The following is a 24,880-nucleotide window of genomic DNA, read 5'->3' as shown; positions in this document are numbered from 1 at the left end:
CTATAAATTAACTTAATCCAACCAATAAACATACTCCCAAACCCATAGATTTCCAAAATCTTAAAAAGATAATCCCATTCTACCATATCAAATGCTTATTCGGCATCAAGTGAGATGGCAGTGACCGGAGTCTGATCATTCGCCACTGATCACATGATATTGAATTGATAACCTAATGTTATCAGAAGAGCTACAACCCCGAATAAACCCCAGCTGATCTACATTTATAAGAGATGTCATAACTTTAATTAATCGGTTAGCCTAAATGTTTGACAAAATTTTTACATCCAGCTGGATCAGGGAAATTGGATGGTAACTCTTACACTCCCTTGGATCTTTGTCCTTTTTAAGAATCAGACTGATCCGGGATTGTGTCATGGTTGGCGGAAGCTTTCCATTCTTTAATGATTCTGTATAAACTTCTAACAAATGTGGAGCCAATTCTGTAGCATAAGATCTAAAAAATTCAGCGGCAAAACCATCTGGCCCCGGAGCCTTGCCTGTAGGTAAGAACTTAATTAACTCGTCAAGTTCCTTCACACACATTTTTTGGTTTTTGTTTTTTAGGTTTAGAAGAGGATAATGTCTCAAAATAATGTGATTACACATTCACACATTTTTAAGTGGGCACAGGGAGTGTACATGTGTGAGAGAGAAAGAAAAAGAGAGAACAAAATTAAGTTCCTCTCCATTCTCTCCCTTTGAAATTTGACCTATTATTTAAGACTGGGTTGCATTACTTTAATCAACAACATATGGCACATTAATCTCAAATTTCCTGCTTACCTATTTTACAGCGAACTGGCTCAGAAGTTATTTAGCTATATAATTAATACAATATATAAAGTATGTATGCTGACAGATGGCCTCATCATCAATGATGTGTCATAATGGCATTCAGTTCTAACTATTCAGCAATAAAGTTCTCTTTCTTCTGTTTGCGCTTTACAGAATTTCCAGATCATTCCACTACCACACCCACTTCACGCTGTCTCTGGGTTTTAGATATCTGACCAAGTTGAATCAACAGTGGCAGAGGCTCCAGGTGCCAGCTGCCCTTCTACACTGATCCAGAAATTGTTTCTGTGACATGTATATTGCAAAAACAAAGAAACCAAACAGCTCAGCCTCAGAAATTGGTTTGTTGAATAGTATTAGATCCTAGACATGACAGCTGTCCCTCTACCTTATTATGCTCCATTTAGCAGAAAGCAGAAAGTTCTGCTCATTAGTCAACAAACACCTCTTCAAGTGTGAAACGTGGATGTTTACTGCACTTACAAATCCTCCACTCAGCCTTTCCAATAACACTCACTGAAATTATAATACCCTGCAAATAAACTTTGTAAGTAATCAGCCATCTGCTGTATGAGTCCTGCAGAAGAGCTCTGCTTTGAGGGTATCCAAATTCAGCTACTACACTGTTATTTTATTAAATTTTTTTGTCACTTATGATGAATTAATGGACGACTGTTATCATCATATAATTAAAAGTTCTGTTGTGCTCCATGGAGTAATTTAATCAAACAGAAACTTCAGAAGATTTGAAACACCACAAACATAATCTTGAGACTATTGGCCATTTTTGATTGGACCAGGGGTAACCACAACAACAAATTATTTTCTTTGAGGTATGCTCGAAGCTTCCTGTTCAACCAAATCTTGTGGTATAATTGTAGACCTCAGAGAACTGCTTTGACAAGCCATAGTCTAATAAGCAGGAAAACATCTGACCCAATTAGTTGGTTACTGTGGAAATGTATGGTATGCTTTGCTTTTATCTGACAAAGTTTTTAAAGTTAAAGCTCAAGGTCCATGCTTGATATGGACAACAGAATTTCTATCATAACAACCACTCTTTTACATTGGTTAAAGAGTGGTTGTCTTTTTTTTTTTTTTAAGAAACATAAAACTCATTCAAGGTACAATGAAAACGGTCCAGTTATTAAACAACTGAAAGCAATCTACAGTGGAAATCCACTTACATGCACTTTTCAATTGACTGTTTTTGTGCTTTTTGAATTCCAGAAAAGATTGAGCTGAGGCAAGGTTGAGCCTCATCTGGAGGCTTTTGTGTGTATAAATTGAGAGCTTTATTTTGCATAGACTCAGTAGGAGATCTGAGTCGCATCTAAAGATCATATAAGGTGAGTTCCTGCTTTTAAATCACGGTAGGCAATTGCAAAAAGAGACTATGACACACACGCATACACACAAACTGTGCGCAAACACACGCAGGCAAATCAAAGAGCAAATTTCATTTTACAAAGCTTCATCTGTCACTGTGATTGTAAAATGAATGTTTATTTTTTGCTAACCAGTGATGGATTCTGCACCCAGCTGTTTTGCATCTACTTTTAATTCCTTTTGTAATACTTGCCTCTCATAGAAATCCCATTAGTATCTTTTTGAAATGGAGACTCACAAACTCACATACACACATAGGCATACGTACATAGACATAATACACACAAAATATAAACAAGCAGGGATTACAATAAGAACAGAAAAAGCTGATGCAGTCTCATGACCACACTTTTTCCACCAGGCGATTCCCATGAGACGTAAATTCCATCCTCTAATCTTATTTGTCATTGCATATTAGGGCCTTACTTGTGTTTACAAACCATATTCCTCTGCACTTGATACACTATGCTAAGAGCTATGGAATCAAATCGAAGTGAAAGCCAATCCATGCTGGAGAAAACACAGTTTGGCCTGTTAGAAATGGGCTGAAGCACCTCCTCTGGTATCTAGAGGGGTAACAATATCCCTGCTAGAATGTAACTGTTTATCGTGGGCTAATGTTCAGCAGGAGCTGCCAGAGCTGTGTGTGCTAAACAATGCACTCATTCAGGCAGCCGCGCATCTGCTAGTGATCTGGGATGGGACGTCGATGCGCTCTCAAGGAAGACAGCCTTTGGTCCAAGCCAGAGGAGAGAGGAGGTCTAGTGCCACCGTGCCCTTCATGTGCCATGCCTGAGAGTGAATCTTTGATACACAAGTGGACTGGAGATGAAATAAGAGAATACAAGAGAAAGATATGTATTCAGGGATTACAGATTCTTCTATACATACAAAAATATATATATAATAATTTACTTCAATGGACACAAAGCTTCACGGCCACAGTCTCTTTTTTCTTTTCTTTCCTGCTGAAAATACATTTATAAAAATAGGGATATCTTCCCCAAAAATGTTTAATTCTCTCCTCATTTACTCATGCCATCCCAAATGTGTATGAATTTCTTTCTTCTGCTGAATACAAACAAAGATTTTTAGAAGAATATCTCAGATCTGTAGGTCCATACAATGCAACGTCCAAAAAGCCTATAAAGGCAGCATAAAAGTAATCCATAAAACTACAGCAGTTAAATACATATCTTCAGAAGCAATATGATAGATGTGGGTGAGAAACTATAAATCTACACTTTCACATTCTACTTCATTTGTTTTTGGCAATTCACATTCTAAGTGCATATCACCACCTACTGGGCTGGGAGGACAATTTATAGTATAAAAAAAAGACATATGGATTTGTTTCGCACCAACACCTATCATATCACTTCTGAAAACATGGATTTTACTACTGGAGTACTTTTATGCTGCCTTTACATGCTTTTAAATCTTCAAAATGTTGGTACCCATTCATTGCATTGTGAGGACCTACAGAGCTGAGATATTCTTCTAAAAATACTTGTGTTCAGCAGAAGAAAAAAGTCATACACATCTGGAATGGCATGATGGGGAGTAAATTATTTGTTTGTATCATCGAAAGACTAACTTAATTGTGCCCAAGACAAAAAGTGACCAAAACGATAACTGTGAGTGGGGTGGCTAATGGGGTGGCCACCTGGTGTCCATGGTGCCCACGGTCACCCCTTGCCACCCACTAGCTCTACCCCTGGTGTGATGCTCTTTCTAAAATACTCTAATCAAGCTCAATAAACAGCTTTTTATTCGATAGTCATGTATTATATTATCTGACTCTCTTATTTGTAACATACATTTTTGTAAGACACATTTGCCGCCTCATAACTGCCCTAATACCTCGTACGTGGGTTTTAATTACCTGCAGATATCGCGCTCATAAACACCACTCATTATGATAATGAAGCCCATTCAAATATGTTTAATCAATAGTAAGTTATTAAAAACCCTTTAACCGTTTTCCCCCATTAATAATCTCGTATAACAATATTAAGCACCCCTGCGGAGCGCTGATAACACGCGGGGAGCGAACGATAACACATCAGACAATGGCACCTATTCACTCCTATTGCGCGACAACCTCCGCCACGCGTGGAGTCCTGAGTGAAAACCGATCTGTGGAAAATTGGGGAGGAAATAGCCTTCCCGGGATCAGCGTGGCCGTATAGAGTTACGGCGGAGGCCCCTCCCCCTGTCTGGCTCGCTCTTTTTTTCTCAACCTCTCGGTTGGCTTTCCGAGAGTGCTCGCTCCAGCTCACGCTCAGACTGCTGAGAAATAGCAGGCAGAAGATGGCTGAGTCGACCGGGCATGGTGAGCCCGCAACAGCAGCACCAACAGCAGCAGCAGCAACTTCACTGGGGCTTCTGGCGTGCCTGCCATTCGCTGCCTCTCTTCAACTCTGAAACGGCCCCGCCTCGCTCCGTGCCGCGCGCCCCCGGGTTTTTGCCCCCAAATATTGACAGAGAATTAAAGAAAACATGGCTGAGATGGAGAAAGAGGGAAGACCCCCGGAAAACAAGAGGAGCAGAAAACCAGCTCACCCCGTAAAGAGGGAAATTAACGCGGAGATGAAGGTAGGTTGTGCGCTCGCTCTCTCTCGGGCGCGCGACACGAGCGCCCACAAAGACTTGTCATTTTTGGATGCGTTGAGCGCACCGCCGCTCCGCCCTCGGACTGGATATAGAGAACCGATTCATTCAAACGCTGTATGTTTGGGGTTAATAAGCTAACTTAAAAAAGAAATTGGAGGGGGGTGGGGGGGTTGCAGAACAGGTCGGCATTATTTTCCTCTCCTTTTCTTTTTAAGGTTAATTCACACAGTATACATTGGCTGTGCTTGAGCTTCTCTCATGCATATTTGCTAAAGTATGAATATATATTTTATTTGAACACATTTATTTATGTCTTTTCAGTCATGTGCAAGTAAAATATGCTTGTAATAATACAATCCTGATACGGTACGAACATAACTATTAGTGCCAATATTTTTTAGAGAGAATTCCTCTCCTTTCGCGGCTCCACTGTAGATGGAAAATCCAGTGCGTCAGTCTCCGCGTCAAACTGCTGTTTGTTACTACTACTACGACTACTACCACAGTTACTATCACACCGCAAACAACGGGGCCTCACGGCACATAAACATCAGAATACATGGGAGAAATCCTTAAGAATGAATTGGAAAGCAGGTTAGACGGATGCAGCTGTCCAGCTGTTGTGATGGGAAGCGTTGGTTACTCTCCAGATGTGCATCTTGAGCGCCTTCTCCTCATAACAAATGCACATTTAAAAGCCATTTTGGGGGTATTTGGTACATGTATTCACAGATCTGTATATTCAAGAGCGCTGAGATTATTCACTTATTATTGTACTGATATTGCTCTGTACTGTAGAGTGCTATGTTTTTATATTTGGAGGGCGCACACAGGCGCTTTGTCTCCTCTTCTGGTGCTCATTGTTTGAAGCGTTTGCTTCATCTGCCATGCAGCCTGATGTTTTGAAAACGCCAGAATGTATGGTAACGCATCTGTGCATTTTATCAGAAGAGACCACATTAACAATTAATGCAACGTAGCCGTATAGTATACGGGATACATTTCATTATTATTTATTTGATAATGTCTCTGAGAATGTGTTTGGGGCAATTGCTTTGTGACCTGTGCGCTGTCTTTCTTGCCAGACTGATGACTTAACGGGACCTGCGCGAGGCGCTCCGGTCCACGGGGGCTCTAAATTTGACAGATATTGATCGACTTGTAGCGGAGATACACGCGTGCGTCTCAACGGTCTCCTTAAACGCCGCCGATCTTTTAGTTTGACGTAACTCACACACACACGCGCGTGCGCGCGCACACACACATAAACACACAAACGAGAAGATATGCATGCTGCCCTAGCAGAAATTGACTTATTTTGCTGCGGAAATTTATTTATTTCTTATGCAATAGAAAATTGTGTTACTTGATTTGTGAGTGCTGAGATTGTTGTGTATAGATTTTTCTGTGCCCCCTGCTTGCATAATCAATTAATTTTGGTGAAATTACCCTGCTGCCTGCCTAACAAGCATGCGATGTCTTTTACACTGCTTAAGTTATTTTTGACTGCAAGGGATTATAACAAATATGATTGTGTGTTGTTCAGATCAAATTGTATGAATTTTCAATTCATTTAATATCCATTAATCGTACTAATAACCTGGATAATTGTGTACCCACCACAGAACGTTTTGTCATATTTTTAATTTTAGTTTAAGGACTGTGGTGTGCACATTGCGAATCCTGATGAGTGACCTTGTGTACTGGCCTGTAATCCATAGGGCAAAACTGGGTTCAATGATTTCTCCTGATCCTGAAAATATCAGACAGTGTTTGTATTTGTTCACATTTGGTCTTTATTTAATCACTAAATCACTGATGCGTCTCCAAAGTGCTATGAAGAATGTTTGCCTTGTCAGGGGTGTTGGGTGTACAAGTGAGGCACATGTTTGTAATTTCATCCATATATTTGTCATTTTACCACAGAGCTGTGGATGATCTTAATGGTCTTAATTTTGAAGAGAGAGGAACTTTAGAGCACATTTCATCCCACCAAACTTTTTAAGGTCAAACTCTCCAGAGAGAGTCTGAGGTCACCTGACAGTTACAGTTCTCTTTAAGTATTTATGTTTTAGTTGATTATGGGCAAAAATGTTGATAAAAACACCTTTAAGGTATTATTTGAGATCCTATTGAGCAAACACACAAATATTATTTTACAAATCAAAAGGATGATAAATTGTTTCAGTTTATAATAACCTATATACCTAGAAGTGAAGACTGATCAACTGAAGAACTCACTTTGCACTTGGGGATAAAGGGTTCACCCAAAAATGAAAATTCTCTCATAATTTACTCACCCTCATGCAATCCCATGGAAGTGAATGGTGACCAGATGTTTCAAGCTCCAAAAAGCATATAAAGGCTGCATAAATGCAATCCATATGACTCATTTGTTTTAATATATTTCTTCTGAAGTGATGCAATCGCTTTGGGTAAGAAACAGATCAATATTTATGTCCTTTTTACTATAAGTCTCCACTTTCACTTTCACAATGTGAAAATGTAGATTTATAATTTAAAAAAGGACTTAAATATTGATCTGTTTCTCACCCACACATATTATTCTAAAGACATATATTTAAACACTGGAGTTATGGATTACGTTTATGTTGTCTTTGTGTGGTTTTTGGAGCTTGAAACATCTGATCACTATTCACTTGCATAGTATGAACATCCAGAGCTGCAATATTCTTCTAAAAATCTTTGTTTGTGTTCAGCTGAAGAATGAAATACATACACATCTGGGATGGCATGAGGGTGAGTATATTATGAGAGAATTTTCATTTTTGGGTAAACAATTCCTTTAAAACATAAAGTCTCATCAATTATGGGAACATCATTAAGTGATTGAGAGAAGTTTACTCACAGTTGTCTCACTTACCCTGAAAAACTGTTTTCTGTAACATCCATCCTAATATGACACTGTGCAGAATGTCAAATGCCTCTCTGCCAAAAACAAAACAAAAGTATAAAGAACAGTAACAGTAATTATGGGACTGATCAAGTTTAAGATTGCATCTGATCTTATACAATGTTTCTTGTAATGTCAGGCCACATGCATAACTTAAATGTTCTTTTACTGTAATGTTTTGGCTATATGATATTTTTCACATGATCTAGAATTTTGCTGAAAGATTGTTAAATCACTTCTCAAGGGAGAAGAGAAAATAGTGGGAAGACATTAGTGTGTTTTTCTACAGATACTGCTGTATATTGGTACCCCAGATACCCTGCTCAAATACTATACACAAACACTCCCAGATACACACAAGACTATAACCACCAAATACATTATTAAAGTTAAGAATAGTGTTTGATTCTTAAAGATGTAAGGTGTCATTTTTTCCCCCAATGTCACTACTTTATCCTGCCCCAGCTTAATATGCAAAGACAACTACTGTATGTGTATAAGCCATTGGTTGATTCTCTAAAAAAGTGTAGATGCTTGACTCTGTGGGACTTTTAAACATTACTCTATTTGTTTGAGCATACCAACTAGCCCGACAAAGCAACATTGGCTCAACTAATGGCGTGAGGGGTGGGTTGGGACTATGTTAGACCAATCATTGGGAGATGGGGAGAGTGTTTAGAAAACTGCAGAAATATGGATAACCCATACAGCTACTCCCAAAAAACCCATATAGGTACCCCAGACATACCACCCATCAGCTGAGGGCAGTGGACCCAAGCATATGCAAACAGAGCTGACAATGTGTGTGTTTTACATCCATTTAACATAAAAAATAAAAACAAAAAACAGGAAAGAGCAAAGCCATGGAGACAAAACAAAAATTTTCCCCAAACATTTGCATCAACAGACACATATCAGGTTCTGTGGAATCAAAAGCTAAAATGTGATATGTGGTGTAGAGTAACCAGAGGAGGGTTTAGAGCTAGGGTCTGTTTGAGGGGTCTGAGATACATGCGTCAACAGGTGTCGGTAATAGGGGGAAAATCAAAACAAGGTTGAATACTTCCATCCGACTGTTATTATCAAAATGTGTCTGTCGGGCTTTTGATTTACTCACAGGAAAAACTGAAAAACTCTTTATCCTTTTGAACTCTCTTTCTTTCTTTCTCTCTCTCTCTCTCTCTCTCTTTCTGCTCTTCGTTGAGTTCATGTTTTCCACTGTGGGCTATAACTGTTAACGCCAAGTCCAGCTTTCTTTAGAGGTGAAGGAAAGTGTTCTACTCTAACTGGTACAGAGGCTCTGTTTTCTTGCTGTCTTTTCATCTCTGATGCTCGATACCCATGTAAATAACCCCTTACACAAACATTGCTTGTTACGATGTAATCTGAAAACATACTGTAACTCACAAATGTGTGTGTACAAATACAATCTGCGTTCTGGTTTTGCTGTGCAGTTCTCTTATTGCCTCAGTGAGAACTTGAGACCTGAGCATTATGAATTTCTCCCTCTCAGGTATCAGATTTCCACCAACACACATACACAAACCCTGCCTATGAGGAGTACCTCATTTTAGTGCTATTTAAAACAATACTTTGTTTAATTTTTCTCTTACAAGAAATGAGACAAAAGAAAAAAATAGAAGAGAACATGAGATAAACTGTGCACAATGTGGCCTTGTAAAGGATTATACCTCAGAGAGAGACAGAGAAGGAGGTAGAGAGACATCTGACAGTGTTGCCTTCATCACTGTCTGCTTTCATGTGCAGCATGGTAAAATAAGCCCATGCTGGTGATTGCCCCGATGGAGAGGGGGATGAGAGAGAGGGAGAGAAGGAGAAAGGAATGTATACAGCAATAGGCAGCCTAAGCTGTAAAAACTGAAAGCTGAGAATACAGGCAGGATCGGATATCAAGGAAGGTAGATGGAAATGAAAGCAGAGCATAGCGGTGGGGGAAAGAGAGAGAGAGGAATAGAGTAAGTAAGAGAGAAAAAGAGTGATATTCAGTATAAGAGAGGGACAAGAGAAAAAACAAGAAGCGAATGGAAAAGTGTGCTGGGAGGAGAGGAGAGAGAGTGAGTGAGGGAAAGAGAGGTTGGTCAGAAGGAAAGTTGGCAAAAGGAGGAGGGAATTTTATCATGGTCTAGAGTGACCTACTCTTGTTACTGCACGCAGGGTGTCCGATTCCCCCCGCCGTCACAATCACAGCGAACAGAGAGAAGGAGGCAGAGAGGGAATGAGATTTTCTGCTATGTATCTTGTCACTTTTCTTGCTGATATTTCACTCTGCCCTAAAAAAAAAAAAACATTTTATAAAAAACATTTCCTATTTGATTTAATCTCTATAGGGACAGAAATACTAGAAATATAGTCTAGTCTCTCTTTCTATTTCTTCTTTTTTCTGGCAGCCTTGATAGGAGAGGAGTGCAGGAAATTTCAGATTGCAATTATGTTTATGAAGTAACATTTAGTGCACACTTTTGTGCAAAATCCATAGAATTTGTTCACAGCTGATTAGCAAAACTGGTTAGAAACGAGCACACAGGAATAAATGTTCATAGATGGATGGATGGATGGATGGCTAGTGTAAAAACAAAAAACTCTACATAGCACCAGGCATTACAATAAATAGACAAAATTATAAGCATGACACCTGATACAACAAATTCTACAACTTAAACACAAAATGCTCATAAATTCTCTAATGGACATGTATTATATTACATAATGCGATTCATAAAAGGTATCCATAGGAAATGTATTATGTTTAGTACATGTATTATGTAATGCATAGAGTTCTAAAGCAATTAAGCTTGCTAAAGAGAGCAATAAAATTGCACAGAAACTAATTGAACAGGAGTATTGTATTATAGTTGTACTTGAGGAAGCTGTCCTTGTTCATCAAACGACAATGGCCTCTCTGCAAATGCTGGATGCATTGTAAAGTCTTATGGCATATGCACGTATTACCTTGTGTGGCACTCCCTCCATGTTGTGCTGAGACTGGATCAGCCTACTGCTTAGCATGCTCAAGGGAGCTTAACCATTTGGGTTGATTTTCTCCCCAATTTGGAATGCCCAATTCCCAATGCGCTCTAAGTCCTTGTGGTGGCGTAGTGACTCACTGTTCTCTGTGGCATCCATGCACAACTCACCACACGCCCCACCGAAAGCGAAGCACATTATAGCGACCACGAGGAGGTACCCCATGTGACTCTACCCTCCCAAGCAACCGGGACAATTTGGTTGCTTAGGAGACCTGGCTGGAGTAACTCAGCACAACCTGGATTCAAACTCGCGACTCCAGGTGTGGTAGTCAGCGCCTTTATTCGCTGAGCTACCCAGGCCCCAGCTTTAACCATTTTTAATCAAACAGTTTTAAACTACTTTTGAACCATGCAAAAAATCCTTAGTCTAATATATCTACTGGTCAAATCAACATATACCTAATGTGACCTCACCTTTGACCCTGCGATGAGTATTTATAAGCCCTTGTTTTCACGGTAAGTTATGTTGACCCACCAGTGAAATGCTGGTCTGCTGCTGTTCTAGAATTTCCACGAGAACCACTTCAGAACAGAGCTCAACTGATTTTAGATTGATCCTAGCTGCGCTGATACGGTCTAGTAAGGTTTCGGACATGGTGTGATTACTGCGTTGCAACAGACCTTGTGGACTCGAGCCTAAAACAGACGCCTCATCTTACAGACCAGAGGGAGGACAGACACCTGGTGGTCATGCTGGAGAAGTGCAGGGAAGCGGGCAGAGTGGAGAAGGGGAATGGGCTGCACATGTGCTTTTAAACACATTGAGCAACATTCCAAGAATAATACACATACAATAATTCATTTTTATTTATTTTTGGCCCTGTTTAGACTATTTTTAAGATTACAGGCCAATGCACGTTTAATAATTTCGTGCCATAATAGATTTAATGCTGGAGAAAATACTTGTTATTGTATGTTCTACATTATTTACTATAGCAAATTTAATATACAGCTACATTGTGACATTAGTTATTAAAATACGTAGGCCTATGTATCTATCTCACACTACACAGAACAATGCCTTGCTACTTGACAGTTAATGCCATTGACTGACAGTTTCTATGTTTGATTGATTATTGTTGACTCGTGTCTCATCAGGTCCCGGCCAATCGGCCCCTCCCAGAGGCGGGGCAGGCAGGCAATCTCCATGGCAACTCGCCCTACTTGATGGTGAGAGCCTCCTCAGATTGACTGAAATAAACTGAAAAAGTGACAGTAATAAGCAATACTTACATTATTTAGAAACAAATTAATATATATATATAAAAAAAACATATATACATACAAACATACATACATTTTAGATGCTCTTTTATTGCAATTACATTTCAACAACAATATATTTTACAGTAAAAGCACAACAAAAGAAATCAGAGTAATGGCAAACTGACAAGCCTGTCTTTTAGATGAGTAAAACAGATACGGAAACTTAATAAATGAATAATATTTATAAATGAACTAATATAAATAAAACTGATTAGAATTAAACATAGCTACAGGTATATTATTATATACATTTTAATAAATGGAGAGAACAAGGGAAATAAAGAGATACAATTTCAATAGAATAAATTATGAGATTATTAAATTAGCAGATAAATGTGTGTTCTGGGCAGTTTGTACAGTGGCAGCATGGGTCATTTTTAGGGTACTGTGATTTATACTTTCTCTACATTAAAAAAAACAGCTTTTTATTTTTGGATTATGAGTACAATACTTTACATATTCAGAGGATATAGAGCTTTAACAGACAAACCATGAGAAATGTATGAAGGTTGAGGTGAGGTATTATTGGGAACGCTCATACATGTTTAGAAGGCATTACAAAATAATAATAACAATGCCATGTGGATATAACAGACTTACCAGAATTAGTTGTCACTATAATATCACTATCCATTTTTCTTCTATTTGTCAGATTATGTTTTTTATCATGCAAAAAGTGTGCTGTCAGTGCAGAATATTAGCAGGTTTATATTTATTAAGTTAGCACTGACATTGAATGCATATCTGCTTTCTGTCTTAAAAAGGGTTTTAAAGTGAGGCTTTAAATTTAATCAGCTCTATTTAATTGCTGGTTGCATGGGTGTAAACACTATATGGGTATCAAAACTCTGAACTTCAAAAATCATTGTAAGTATGGCCCATGTTTCTTCTCGTAGATTAGAGCTGCATGGATGCCTCTCTTCTTAGGTCACCTTTGATTTGCTCTGATAATGCTTCTTCCTCTTCTGCTCTCTGGTAGGGATGTGTTCAAGTTTGAATGATCTTTGGATAATTTCAATCTATGGCAATATAAGTCCAGAATACATTCTTAAAAGGATATGGAGCTGAAATGTTTGCAGTTATTTTCAGTCTGAGTTTGTCTATTTATGAGCCAGTGGATTACTTAGATTAAACTGCCTTTGACCTATGCTTGCAGTATTGATGCAAACATAAGATTCCCTGTGGAGAGTTTTGTATATACGTATTACAAAATGTACCACTCAGTGTTTTTTTTTTTTTTTTAATTGACTGCCTCAGCGCTGTACACCTCCTAAAGTGAGATTTCCTCTGTGTGTGTGTGTAGGCATTTCTAATAAGAATGCATTAAATCTAATCTGTAATATACCAAAATAGGTTTTAGTAAAGATTTGGCCTATGGTACAAAAAGCACACTCTGAAATGTCATAAATCTACAGATTCCTTATATATGAAAACTAAATGAAAATAATTTGATTCTTAAAATGGTTCTCAATCTATCTTTTGTAGAGTTTTGCCGAAAACACAATGAATGAATTACTTGGGTGGTACGGATATGACAAAGTGGAGTTACGAGATTCAGACGACATTGACATCCGTAACTACCCTGATGGAGAAATGCGGCAACACATCTCTGTCCTGAAAGGTGAGATCTCACATAGATATAGAACCTTACCCTTTTCAGACAGGCCATAAACAACATTTACACATAAATATAGTTCTCACTTACAAAAAGAATCTCGTTTTTCTAGACAATACCTGAATATTTTGGCCACCATTGGTGATTACTTCCATCTTTCTCTATGACTTAAACATATAAAATAAACATTTTATATTGATATGCAGAACTGGCTTTAATGTGTGTGTGTTTTTTTTATTTCCATACCCTAATTCACCATAGGTTCTTTGTAGCAGGTTATTTTCACAAACCTGTTCGCTATAAGCAGGACATTCTGGGAGGGTAATAAGACACACAATCCTGACAAGGATAAGACTGAAAGCAAGGACTATAATCAGACATCAGGCATAAGGTTTAAAATGTTGGTAGAAAGTGAATGCACAGTTAAATTCTAGCACTTCCTCTATTGCTCTCCTGAGAACACATAAACCCACATCTTTTATCTTCATGCCCTCCAAGCTGTCTTCTGGCTGGCCTCTCTGCCGTCTTAAACTGTCAGCCATTTTTTCTGTGGTCCTGTGGGGATAGAGACTGAGATACCAAAACAATGAGCTGTTTAATTCCTTGCTAAGTCCATACCCAAACCCACATTAAGAAAAAATGGTGATTTAGGCATTAGAGAGTTCCCGGCTAGCGAGCCACATTTCTCTAACCTACCACGCCTGTCATGTAACACTCGCCGTAATTACTTTCTGCCGTCAGACAAATCCACAGCTACAGATTATGATATTTCACTATTGTTAGTTGATGTCGCTGGAAGTAGAGAGATTAGGCAAAGGACAATCACACATAATTAACTTGTTTAATCCTCTCCAAACGAACATGCCATTAGAGTTACAAATGTTTTTTTTTTTGCTATCTACCAGTATTCTGTTTGGGTGCTCTTGTTGAATCTTGTCTTATTTGCTGCAGGTGCATGTACAGTATGTGTGTGTATTAGGGCTTATGGAAATGTCTTCTATGGACTTTGTGAGTGCTAGTTAATTACAATCCAATGTCATGTTACATGTCAACCACCCCCAAACACACACACAATAGAGTACACATTTTCACTTGATGGGTTTGACTTTTGCTTTTCATTCACTAAACACTTAAAAACTGTGTTTCAAAGGTGTGTGGTTTTAAGTAATAATTTTTAATGGTACTTTGAATTAGATGACAGTTGAAAAGAAATGCTGAGGACATTTTGTAAAATTGTTGTACAATGAAATCAGTGATTATGTTTCAGAATGTCAGAACGGCTCATCCTTTTTCTCTCTCCTATCTAGAGAACTCTTTGCCAAAAGCATCTACAATAGAGAACAGCACTGGTTCTCCTCCACATGCCAACAGCTCTGGCTCTACTCCCACATCACGGAATGGAGTGACAGCCGAGGCATCCGCAAACCCCTCCTCCTCTAAGGAGCACGGAGGCCTGCCAATCATAGTGCCCTTAATCCCGCCCCCTCTGATTAAAGTACCAGCAGGTAAGAGACATGAGTGTCACCCATATTATCTGAGACTCACAACCCACCACAAACACATACATACATTGCATTTTTTCCTGATAGCATGCACGTATATGATGGTGATGACTTCTAATTGTTTGCATACTAAACTCTTGTTGTCCTTTATGTGAATATTTGTTTAAAACTTTATCGTAGTCCATGGGACGAATTCACTGAACATTTGTGCCACTTTTGTACACTGTATTTAACTGCAAAAAAAGTATTATTCACTGAGCACTTTCTTTATTTGCTTTAAAGGTAAAGTTCAACCAAAAGCTAAACAAAGTCATCATTAAAGCCCTCCCAGGTTGATCCAAACCCTTGTGCCTCAGTCACTATTCACTTTCATTACAACTTTTCCATACAATGAAAGTTAATGGTGATTATGCATGTACTGGTATAACATTTTCATATTGAGATAATTGCTGTATTTATTGCGGTATATGGTATTATCACAGTATTGTAGCTATTAAATTGCAAAACCGGTTGAAATGTAAACAAACTTTATTTTTGTTCTTAAAAGAAAAGTTTAAAGAATATTCAGAGTTTAATAAAAATAAACCTCAATCAACAGATTACCACAAAAACTAATTTATACTTGTTTAGATTTTAAATTCTTTAAAAAAATAATATATATATGGGTTTCAAAAGTATAGCCACAAGACATAAACAATATACATAGGGGCCTGTGTAGCTCAGTGATAAAGACACTGGCTACCACCCCTGGAGTTCGCTAGTTCGCTTAGGTCACATGGGGTAAACTCCTCCTGTTCGCTATAATGTGGTTCGTTCTCGGTAGGACACGTGGTGAGTGCAGCGTTTGGCATGAAGCCTCCACACTCCACACGCGCTATGTCTCCATGGTGACGCACTCAACAAGCCCCATGATAAGATGCACAGGTTGACGGTCTCAGATGCAGAGTCAGCTGGGATTCGTCCTCTGCCACCCCGATTGAGGCTAGTCACTACGCGACCAAGAGGACTTAAAAGCGCATTGGGATTGGGCATTCCAAATTGGGTGAAAAAAGGGAAGAAAAAAAAAATAATACAATATGCTCGAAATTAGGGATGTCCCGATACTGGAATCAGAACTGGGTCCAATACTGCGCTCATGTACTTGTACTCATGCTCGTAAAAATGCTCAGATACCAAAAACCGATACCATATGTGAAACGATAACATGATAATATGAATGCCATTACGTATTTAATGAGATAAATATATAGTTTGCATGTGCTGCACGATTCAAATGTAAGTGATTGTGAATGTGAGTTAAAAAATATTTATGAATTATTAAAATATTGGTTACCCACCATAACTAATTCTTACTGCCATTAAACTGTATTTTGCATTTATATATATATATATATATATATATATATATATATATATATATATATATATAAATGCAAAATATTTCAGTCCTTTACAACAGTTTGAATGTCTTTCTTTGAAATCGCTCACATGACATCAGCAAGGGTTATCAATCTTACAATTCGACTTGAACCATCTTTTATACTGCAGTCCCTTATAAAGTTATAAAGTCCCAAGGTCTGTATGTCTTTGATTTGAAAAGCACATTAACAAATTAGGATTGGTCCGACTGTCATTCTTACAATTTGTCAACATAAGTATTATGTTGCCGTAAAAATGTACCGGTCACTGGTGAGTAACTTTTGAATGAATGCTACGGTACATTCAGAAATCTTTTAAAAAATTAGGTACCAGGTTACGTAGATTTTTTTTTTATGGTATTTTGAAGTGTCCATGATAACATAACCATGCATGTTAATTATCGCAGTATAACGTTTTACTGAATACTGGCACATGTAATGTGACTAAGTCTAACATTCTGCCATATATATCCTTTTCCATGGAAAAAAATTGTCATATGGGTTTGGAATAAATTGGAGGCGTGTGAATAATAACTGAGTTTTCTTTTTTTGGGTAAACCATCCCTTTATTATGAAAACGTCATTGATCATAAATGTACGTACATATAATGCAGTGATCTGTTTAGCTAATATTTTGAGAGTCTGCTCTCATCACTGGGTACAGACCCGTCCCGACAGTCCAGCACAGAGTGTTGTTTTAGGGCAGCAGGCCAAACTCATAGTGTCTAATGGGACGGCACCATGATGAGGTGCATCCTCAAACTAGTACACATTGGTGTGAATGTGTAATGTGTTGTGGTGAGAAACAGATGGTATAGACTCGCTAACTACCACAGCAACAGAAGCCAACTCTCCCCTTCCCCATCCCCGCCCTTTGCCTGTGGCCCTGTTGAATAATTCATGTGAATGCGCATAGTTACAGAGGGCTTTTGAAGTGCAGGCATGTGCTACTCTACCACCGGATGTCCAACAAACACACACATACACACACACTTGCTAGATGTCTCTTTTAAAGACGGGACACTGATGGAGCATTGAGGCTTAGAGAGGCTATACTCTGGGAAAACAAACAATATGGCAATAGTAAAAATTTGAAATATTAGAATGTTTATATTTTTGAGGACAGTAGAGGAATGCTGTAGAGTGTTCTGAAGGCCTGAGAACAGAAATGTAGTTGTAAGAATCTGTTTTCACAATACCACCCATCCGTACATAGTGCACAATTTCTATACGATTTTTTAGGCTTAAATATTGTTCGGTTTAGTCCAAGTTTTTGAATCTTAAAGGTGTAGTTCACTTAAAAAGGAAAATTTACCCATTATTTACTCACCTTTATGATTTAATTTAATTTTTTTGGTGGAAAGAAAGTTATTTTGCAGAATGTCCTAGCAGCTGTTCCATACAATGAAAGTGAATGGGGACTGGTGTTGTTAACCTCCAAAATTTGCACCATAAAAGTAAGGTGAATTCAGGTAAATTGGGCCAATTAATTCAAGTTATGCGAAATAACTCATTTTGTGTTCCATGTAAGAAAAAAAATAATATGGGTTTGAAATTACATCATTTTAATTTCATTATAAAATGTTTTGAGTGAAACGTTCCTTTAAATAATTTGTTGTAAGTTGAAGTGTGCAATTTCTGCTTCGCTAGTGGCACCAAACAGAATTCCAAAAATGTGATGTTTTTAAACATGTTCCAAACACTCCCTCAGTCTTCCATTGTAGAGACAAACCGTTAGTTCTATCCCAAACTTGCGCCATTGGTTGAGCCAATGTTGTTGTCACTGCCATTTGGGCTCCTCCAACAGTTCCAATTCTGTTTGGTTCCGCTAGTGCAAATAAATTAGACACCTTAAGGACTCTCCTCATAATTATTAGCTGCGTTTGGTTGGTCAGAAGTGGCTCAGAGTAATGAGATATGTTTAATGTTCAGAGTTCAGCCCATGGAGAGATGTTTAACATTATTATGAATTCATTTCTACTTTAAAACATCACTTGCTCTACTCATTATAAAAAAAGAAAACAGATGAGAAAGAGAAAGAGAGAGAGGGGTGAGAGGAGAGGTTAAGTCTTATGGGCAGACATTTCCTCTCCACACTCACATTTGTCTGATCATTAAGGAGCTGCTGGAGAGTGAGAGTGTAAAATATCTCTGAGGAGAAATCATTTAACATTAGCAGATGCTTTGACGTTGACATGGCACTTAGCATGCGCTTTGTTTTCTGTTGGCTCTCTATAAAAATCCAGACGGTCACTGTGAAGTGTTGAATATAAGTGGTTGAATATATGCAAATAAGAATTTAGAGAAAAAAGCCCCAGCCCTTAGAAATATCAATACAGTGCTGTCTTGCAAGAACTGTAATGAACAGTTTTCTTCTGTGGCAATGGCAGTTATTTTTGAATCAATTGGCCGTCTGTGTGTGTGTGTGTGTGTGCCTTGTGGAAAGGGTTTGGGTGTTTCATGAGGAATTTTTTTTAGTTTACAAACTGGTAATTACAAGGGTATTATGCTATAAAATTGGTTTATGAGGACATTTCTAGTGTCCCCATAATTCAAATTGCTTAAAAAACATACTAAATTATGTCTTTTTGAACATGTAAAAATGCAGAAAGTTTTTTTGTGAGGGTGAGGTTTAGGGGTTGTGTTTAGGGGATAGAATCTATAGTTTGTACTGTATAAAAATCATTATGTCTATGGAGAGTCCTCATAAGGATAGCCGCATGCTGGTTGTGTGTGTGTGTCTTTGTGGATCCTTGAAGTGCACCCCACCCCCATTCCCCAACACACACAAGTGCAACACACACACACAACACATTTCAACATCCAAAACTGAACACTTGTGCCTGCAAGCCTCTTGTTGTTAGTGAAGCATGATGGAAAAGATCTAATATCTTGTGGCATGCACTGTGATGTAGGCAGATTGACTGACACACACACACACACACACACACACACACACACACACACACACACACACACACACACACCAAGAAGCATGCAGACTTCTATAGCCTTGATGTGTTTGGGGTGATGCATGATGACAGGTTTCTCTTAACGCCATGTGGATTGGTGGGGGTGAGAGAGGTTGCCGGTGGTCTTAAAACACTTTGTAAATGTGTGTATATGTGCATTATATACTGTCTATAATATTTAAAATTAAAAGCTGTAAATCGATTACAAAATGTACTCAAAGTAATAATGTTATACAATGATGGATATAATTATTCACAAATAACAATATCAATATTTGCTCAAAAAAGCCTCAAAATGAAGATAATTAAAATATATTACATTATTGTGGCAGATGAGTAAAACACTGAAAAAACATTAAAAAAATTTGGCTTTATAAGTCAATATATTGTTTATTTCTGTATCACAAAAGACTATCACAGATTTACAGTCTCCAGTAATCCATTTTCAGTCTGGTTTATCAGTATATGAATGAATAGGTAGATTTAGGGGCTGAACACATGTTTCGACACCCATCGCTCTTTTTGAAGTTAAGAATTGCTCTGTGTGAACAGCCTCTTACTCATTCTGTGCTGCATGCTCTTAGTAAATATGGTTTGGCAGGCCGGGGGCATGCTTCAATCTATATAAATGCATACATTTTTTCCTGTTATTTTTTATATTACTAATTGTACTAAGTTAGCAGCCCTAGTAAAATGTTATATATATATATATATATATATTAATGCCTTGGAATTTCACCAAACACACACACATATTCTGTTTTTTAGAGACCCGGCACGTATATAAATCACAAATGAATGTATGAAATGCCCAATAAGTGTAACATTTTCTAAATATTTTCAAGACAATTAGAAAATAATAGAATAAAATATATTTTGTTATATTTTGATGTTTTATTTTCAAAGAGATAAATCAACAAATCAGGACAAATCTAGAACAGGATTAATTACTTCCACACTGAAATGTAATGAGACACAACTGGCTGTCAGTGGGATTGTGATAGTTCAACATGGTGCACAGAAACTCAGCAAGAAACAGTATTTATTTGTAAGAATATAGTACTAATATCTCTTGTAATAAACAAAGAAATATATATAATGTACATTTATATAGATATTATATAATTATATAAATATAATTTGTGGAAGTGCTAAAAACAACAAACAAACACACACGCACACACACACACACACAAACATTTACATAGGGTCCCTAATGAGCTAATAAACTTTTGGAACTGAAGCTATTATGCAATTTTGGTATGTTGTTTGTGTTACACTATTTATAAGAGAAAGATTGAGCAATACTAAAGAGGTGTGGGCACAACTACAAAAAATGGATGTGGTACATGGGGTGGAATAAGACCTGAGGTAATGCGTTAAAGGGTTAATTATTGCTCACACTTCTTTCTGAACCATGATGTCACACTCTTCAGGTATAATGTAAAAATCAAATAATGTCTTGGAGATGATCTAGTATGACGTCACACTGCTCTATGCAGTAAGAATTGTGAGGTTTGAGATGATCAGCTTGATCATGTCACACTTCTTTCTGCACCATGATGTCACATTCCATACTGCAGTATTAAATCAATGGATCTGCTCCAGGTCATAATCTTCCCTGTGATACTCATTAATCTCACAGAACACAGAAATAAAGATATGGGGAAAAAAATAAATAAAAACGATATACTTATATACAGATGTGAGTGCAGAAAGAAAAAGAAAAAGTAAAGACAAGAAAAGGTAGAGCAAATTCACATCCCCTCAGGCCTTTTTTTTTTTTTGTCAATTATCTGTGTGTTTGAGAGAACTGTTTGTTTCATGTAGTAACAGAGATCAAAGGGAGCTCTGTTTAAATTACTGTATATGTGTGCAAATATCTGTGTACAGTATGTGTTCAAAATGTTACTAATGCCTTGGGTTGTTATCACGATTTCATTTTAAATCTGAATTTTAAACAAGATATCTACATTTATAATTCACATACTGTATTTTATATAAAAAATTATAATATAATTTTTAATTAAAATAATTTTATTTAGAGGCACTATTAGCCTCCTGGAATTGATTTTCAGGGGCATTTCATTTCATGTCCATCTCTCTCTTTCTCTCTCTCTCTCTTTCAGAGGAGGACACCTCTAATGTTCAGATAATGTGTGCGTGGTGTCAGAAAGTAGGAGTAAAGCGTTATTCTCTCAGTATGGGCTCTGAGCTGAAGAGTTTCTGTAGTGAGAAATGCTTCGCCGCCTGCCGACGTGCCTACTTCAAACGCAACAAGGTAAAAAGAAATCCACCCAGTCTACGCCTTCTCTTGTCCTTTCAGCCAATCAGGCTCTTTACGTCTGACATCACTCCTTCTATCCTGACTTTACCTTTTTCAGTGTTACTAAATTCTCTGGCCCAATACTTTTTATGACATTATTTCTTATTCTGAGACATTTAATTATGTTTCTATGAAACTTAAGCACATATCCAGCAATAATATGTCCAGAGAAAAACAAAAATAAGAGAAGATTAGAGAGATAAGCAGGAAGTTGTTGCTATATGTCTAGTATCTTTATCAGGCTTCTATTCTGATCAACTGTAACAATAATATATGTTTTATTTTATCTGTTAATATATTCATATATACTTCAAAAGGTAGTTGGTGCACAAAGACATGCTGATGGCTGCTTATTAACAAATGTTTCTTATAACTCAGCATCCATATAATTTATTTTTGATCATTTGAAAGAAGCTAGATATTCAGTGTCCAGTGTGTCACAATGTGATGTCATAATCAGTGCACAAGACATCCATTAAGAGAGAGATGGGCATTTATATAAAGACTTCATACCATCAGAGTGAGACAGCTATTGATTGTGTGTTTTCTTTTCTATCTAAGCTTGGATATGTGAGGAATTGCAGTGTAAGTATACTGTGTTTGGATGTCTCCTCTCCTCTTATGTGTTAATGACTCTCTTGTACACTTATTCAGACACTGACTGATTAAACTCATAATATCTTTATGTACACTTGCATACACAGTCCCAGACATGCACAAATATGCACCTTCACACAAACATTCCTGTTTAATTACATTTAAATACATTTTATATAAAAAAGAAACGTATGAACTTATTTATTTATTTAATTTTCCCAACAAGGACATCACCAAATGTCCCCAAAAGGATGTTTTGTCAGATTTAGATCACTTCTGAGCACAGATTTTTTCCTAAACTGTAACTGTGTATACACACAGACAGTCATACATATGCATAGGCACATGCCCATATACACACAAGCACATCATTACACACATGCACACAAGAGTCTCACTTGCATGCGTACACACTCCCACATGCATGCATGTTTGTTCACAGCCACCCCTCGTTTAGTGTGTGGTGTGTTTGCGGACAGAGTGAACAGCATGAAGAGGCCAACAAACATACAAACATGACTAGAGCTTCACTTACTTTACACAGCTATTAGGACATAGACATACAGTGCTCAAACACATACAGTACTGTCTCTCTCTCTCTCTCTCTCTCTCTGTCTAGCAAGACATGCAGATACACTGAACAACAGTCCCACACTTTTGTATAAATCCCATACTCGTTAAGCACCATAGATACCCAGGGATGTAGATCAGGAAAATGAGATATTTTACCAGTTTGGTAAAATTTGGTAAAGTTTGGAGGACTTTATCAATGGTATAGTGGTGAATGAGGAGGTGGGCATACTGTACATTTAGGAAACCCCAATGCACACACATGCCAGATTGTCTGTAAAGTAATTTAAGTTCTACCTCATTGCATAAAATGTATAAGAAACATACTTGTGGCAAGTGATGAGGGATGGTTGGGAGAGGGATAAGGTGGAGCCGGAGGCGCACTTCGAGAGAGAGTGAGAGAGGGATGCACAAAGCTGTCTCTGTGTATGTGACTTTATGTTAAACGTATTGGCTGAAAAACAGCGTGTGTATTGAATATGATGCTGAAAAGCAAGCTTTTGTTGCACACTGAAAGTGTTAATTAAATGTCTGATGTGGATTGTTCATCCGGTCCCCACTTCCTCCTTTCCATTTTAACAACCTGATTTGTTACAATGGTGCTGAAACCTGGGAATTTTTAGGAAAACGCGCCATCAAGGAGTCCTCGCTGCTGACTGAGGATCGCGACGCCGAGGGAGTGCTCGATCCGGTGGCACTGGAGCACTGCGTCAACCGGCAACAGAAAAGGTTGCTGAGGGGTCCAGTGACATCACCCGGTGTTGCGGAATAAAGTAGTTCAGTGGGTTGAGGACGGTCTGGTGGTGTGTATGGGGACCGGCGAGTTTTTTCTCTCTCTCTCTCTCTCTCTCTCTCTCTCTCTTCTCCCTCCATCTCATTCTCTCTCTCTCCCCTCTTCTCCACCTCGTCCTGTTCATGTTCCAAGGACGCAGGGGAAACATCCGGTAGCGGGACTGGCCGAAAGGACAATATTTCCCCTCCAGAAATTGGGGGGAGTTAGTCAGGCCAGATGGCTCCCTGGCCTGAGTCGGGCGGTGGAGCTATGTGGCGAGCAGGGGTGCGTGGCTGAGCAATGAGGGACGGCTGGGGAAGAATGATCGCAATCAGCCGGGAGAGGGATAAGTTGGAGCCAGAGCCGCAGTTCGATCAAGAGAGAGAGAGAGAGAGAGAGAGAGAGAGAGAGAGAGATGCACAAAGCTGTCTGTGTGTGTGTGTGTCTTTATGTTGAACATAAACATGTTGAACACGTGTATTGAATGTGATGCTGAAAAGCAAACTTTTGTTACACACTGAAAAGTGTTCATTTAATGTCTGATGTGGATTGTTCACCTGGTCCCTGCTTACTCCTTTCCACATTATGAAACTGATTTGTTCCAATACTTTAACTGGTCTGTAAAAACATATGGTTCACAACAGCTTTTGTATGTCATACATTATATTTACAGACGTAGTTAAAAAAAATAAAATAAAATTCAAAACAAACAAGACAAACATTTGTTAGGAAAAAATATTAAATTCCAATTGATCCTGAAGTTGTCAAATATTTATTATTAATGTACATGTAAACACATATATTTTGATAATAAAAATCACTCTTAAAAAATTAATTATTCAGAAAATGCTTTGGTTCACAAATATTCTGCAGTTCCAAACTCATTCTATGATTGTAGTTGCCCTCAGGAAATGGCATTTTAATTAGTTAAGTTTATGTCACTGAGAATGAAAGCGAGAGAAAGACAGAAATGGAGACAGGACTGTCAACATGAAGTGCAGGGCGACCAGACTGAAAGTGGAAAACATGTGACCTGTTAGGTCAGATTTCACCAAAATCAAAAGAAAAATATATTTAA

General features: G+C 38.0%; 1 protein-coding gene across 2 annotated transcripts in view; it reads left to right on the top strand.

Annotated features, from left to right (window-relative positions):
• The first annotated feature begins 4,457 nt into the window (after positions 1-4,457).
• The window catches only part of sobpa (sine oculis binding protein homolog (Drosophila) a), a 55,025-nt gene continuing 34,602 nt past the window's right edge, over positions 4,458-24,880 (top strand). Inside the window, exons 1-6 of one of the 2 annotated variants that reach the window (XM_052151725.1) lie at positions 4,458-4,785; positions 11,863-11,934; positions 13,516-13,651; positions 14,953-15,150; positions 21,667-21,818; positions 22,425-22,448. In XM_052151725.1, the coding sequence (XP_052007685.1) occupies positions 4,690-4,785; positions 11,863-11,934; positions 13,516-13,651; positions 14,953-15,150; positions 21,667-21,818; positions 22,425-22,448 (678 nt within the window). In that variant the 5' untranslated portion in view covers positions 4,458-4,689. The remainder of the gene's footprint in view (positions 4,786-11,862; positions 11,935-13,515; positions 13,652-14,952; positions 15,151-21,666; positions 21,819-22,424; positions 22,449-24,880) is intronic. The other variant, XM_052151726.1, reaches the window with a different exon arrangement.

This window comes from Xyrauchen texanus, chromosome 20 (assembly GCF_025860055.1).
Source record: "Xyrauchen texanus isolate HMW12.3.18 chromosome 20, RBS_HiC_50CHRs, whole genome shotgun sequence".
In the NCBI taxonomy this organism is placed as follows: Eukaryota; Metazoa; Chordata; class Actinopteri; order Cypriniformes; family Catostomidae; genus Xyrauchen; species Xyrauchen texanus.
The sequence above is the reverse complement of the archived record's forward strand: the minus strand, read 5'-3'. Positions and strand labels throughout refer to the sequence as shown.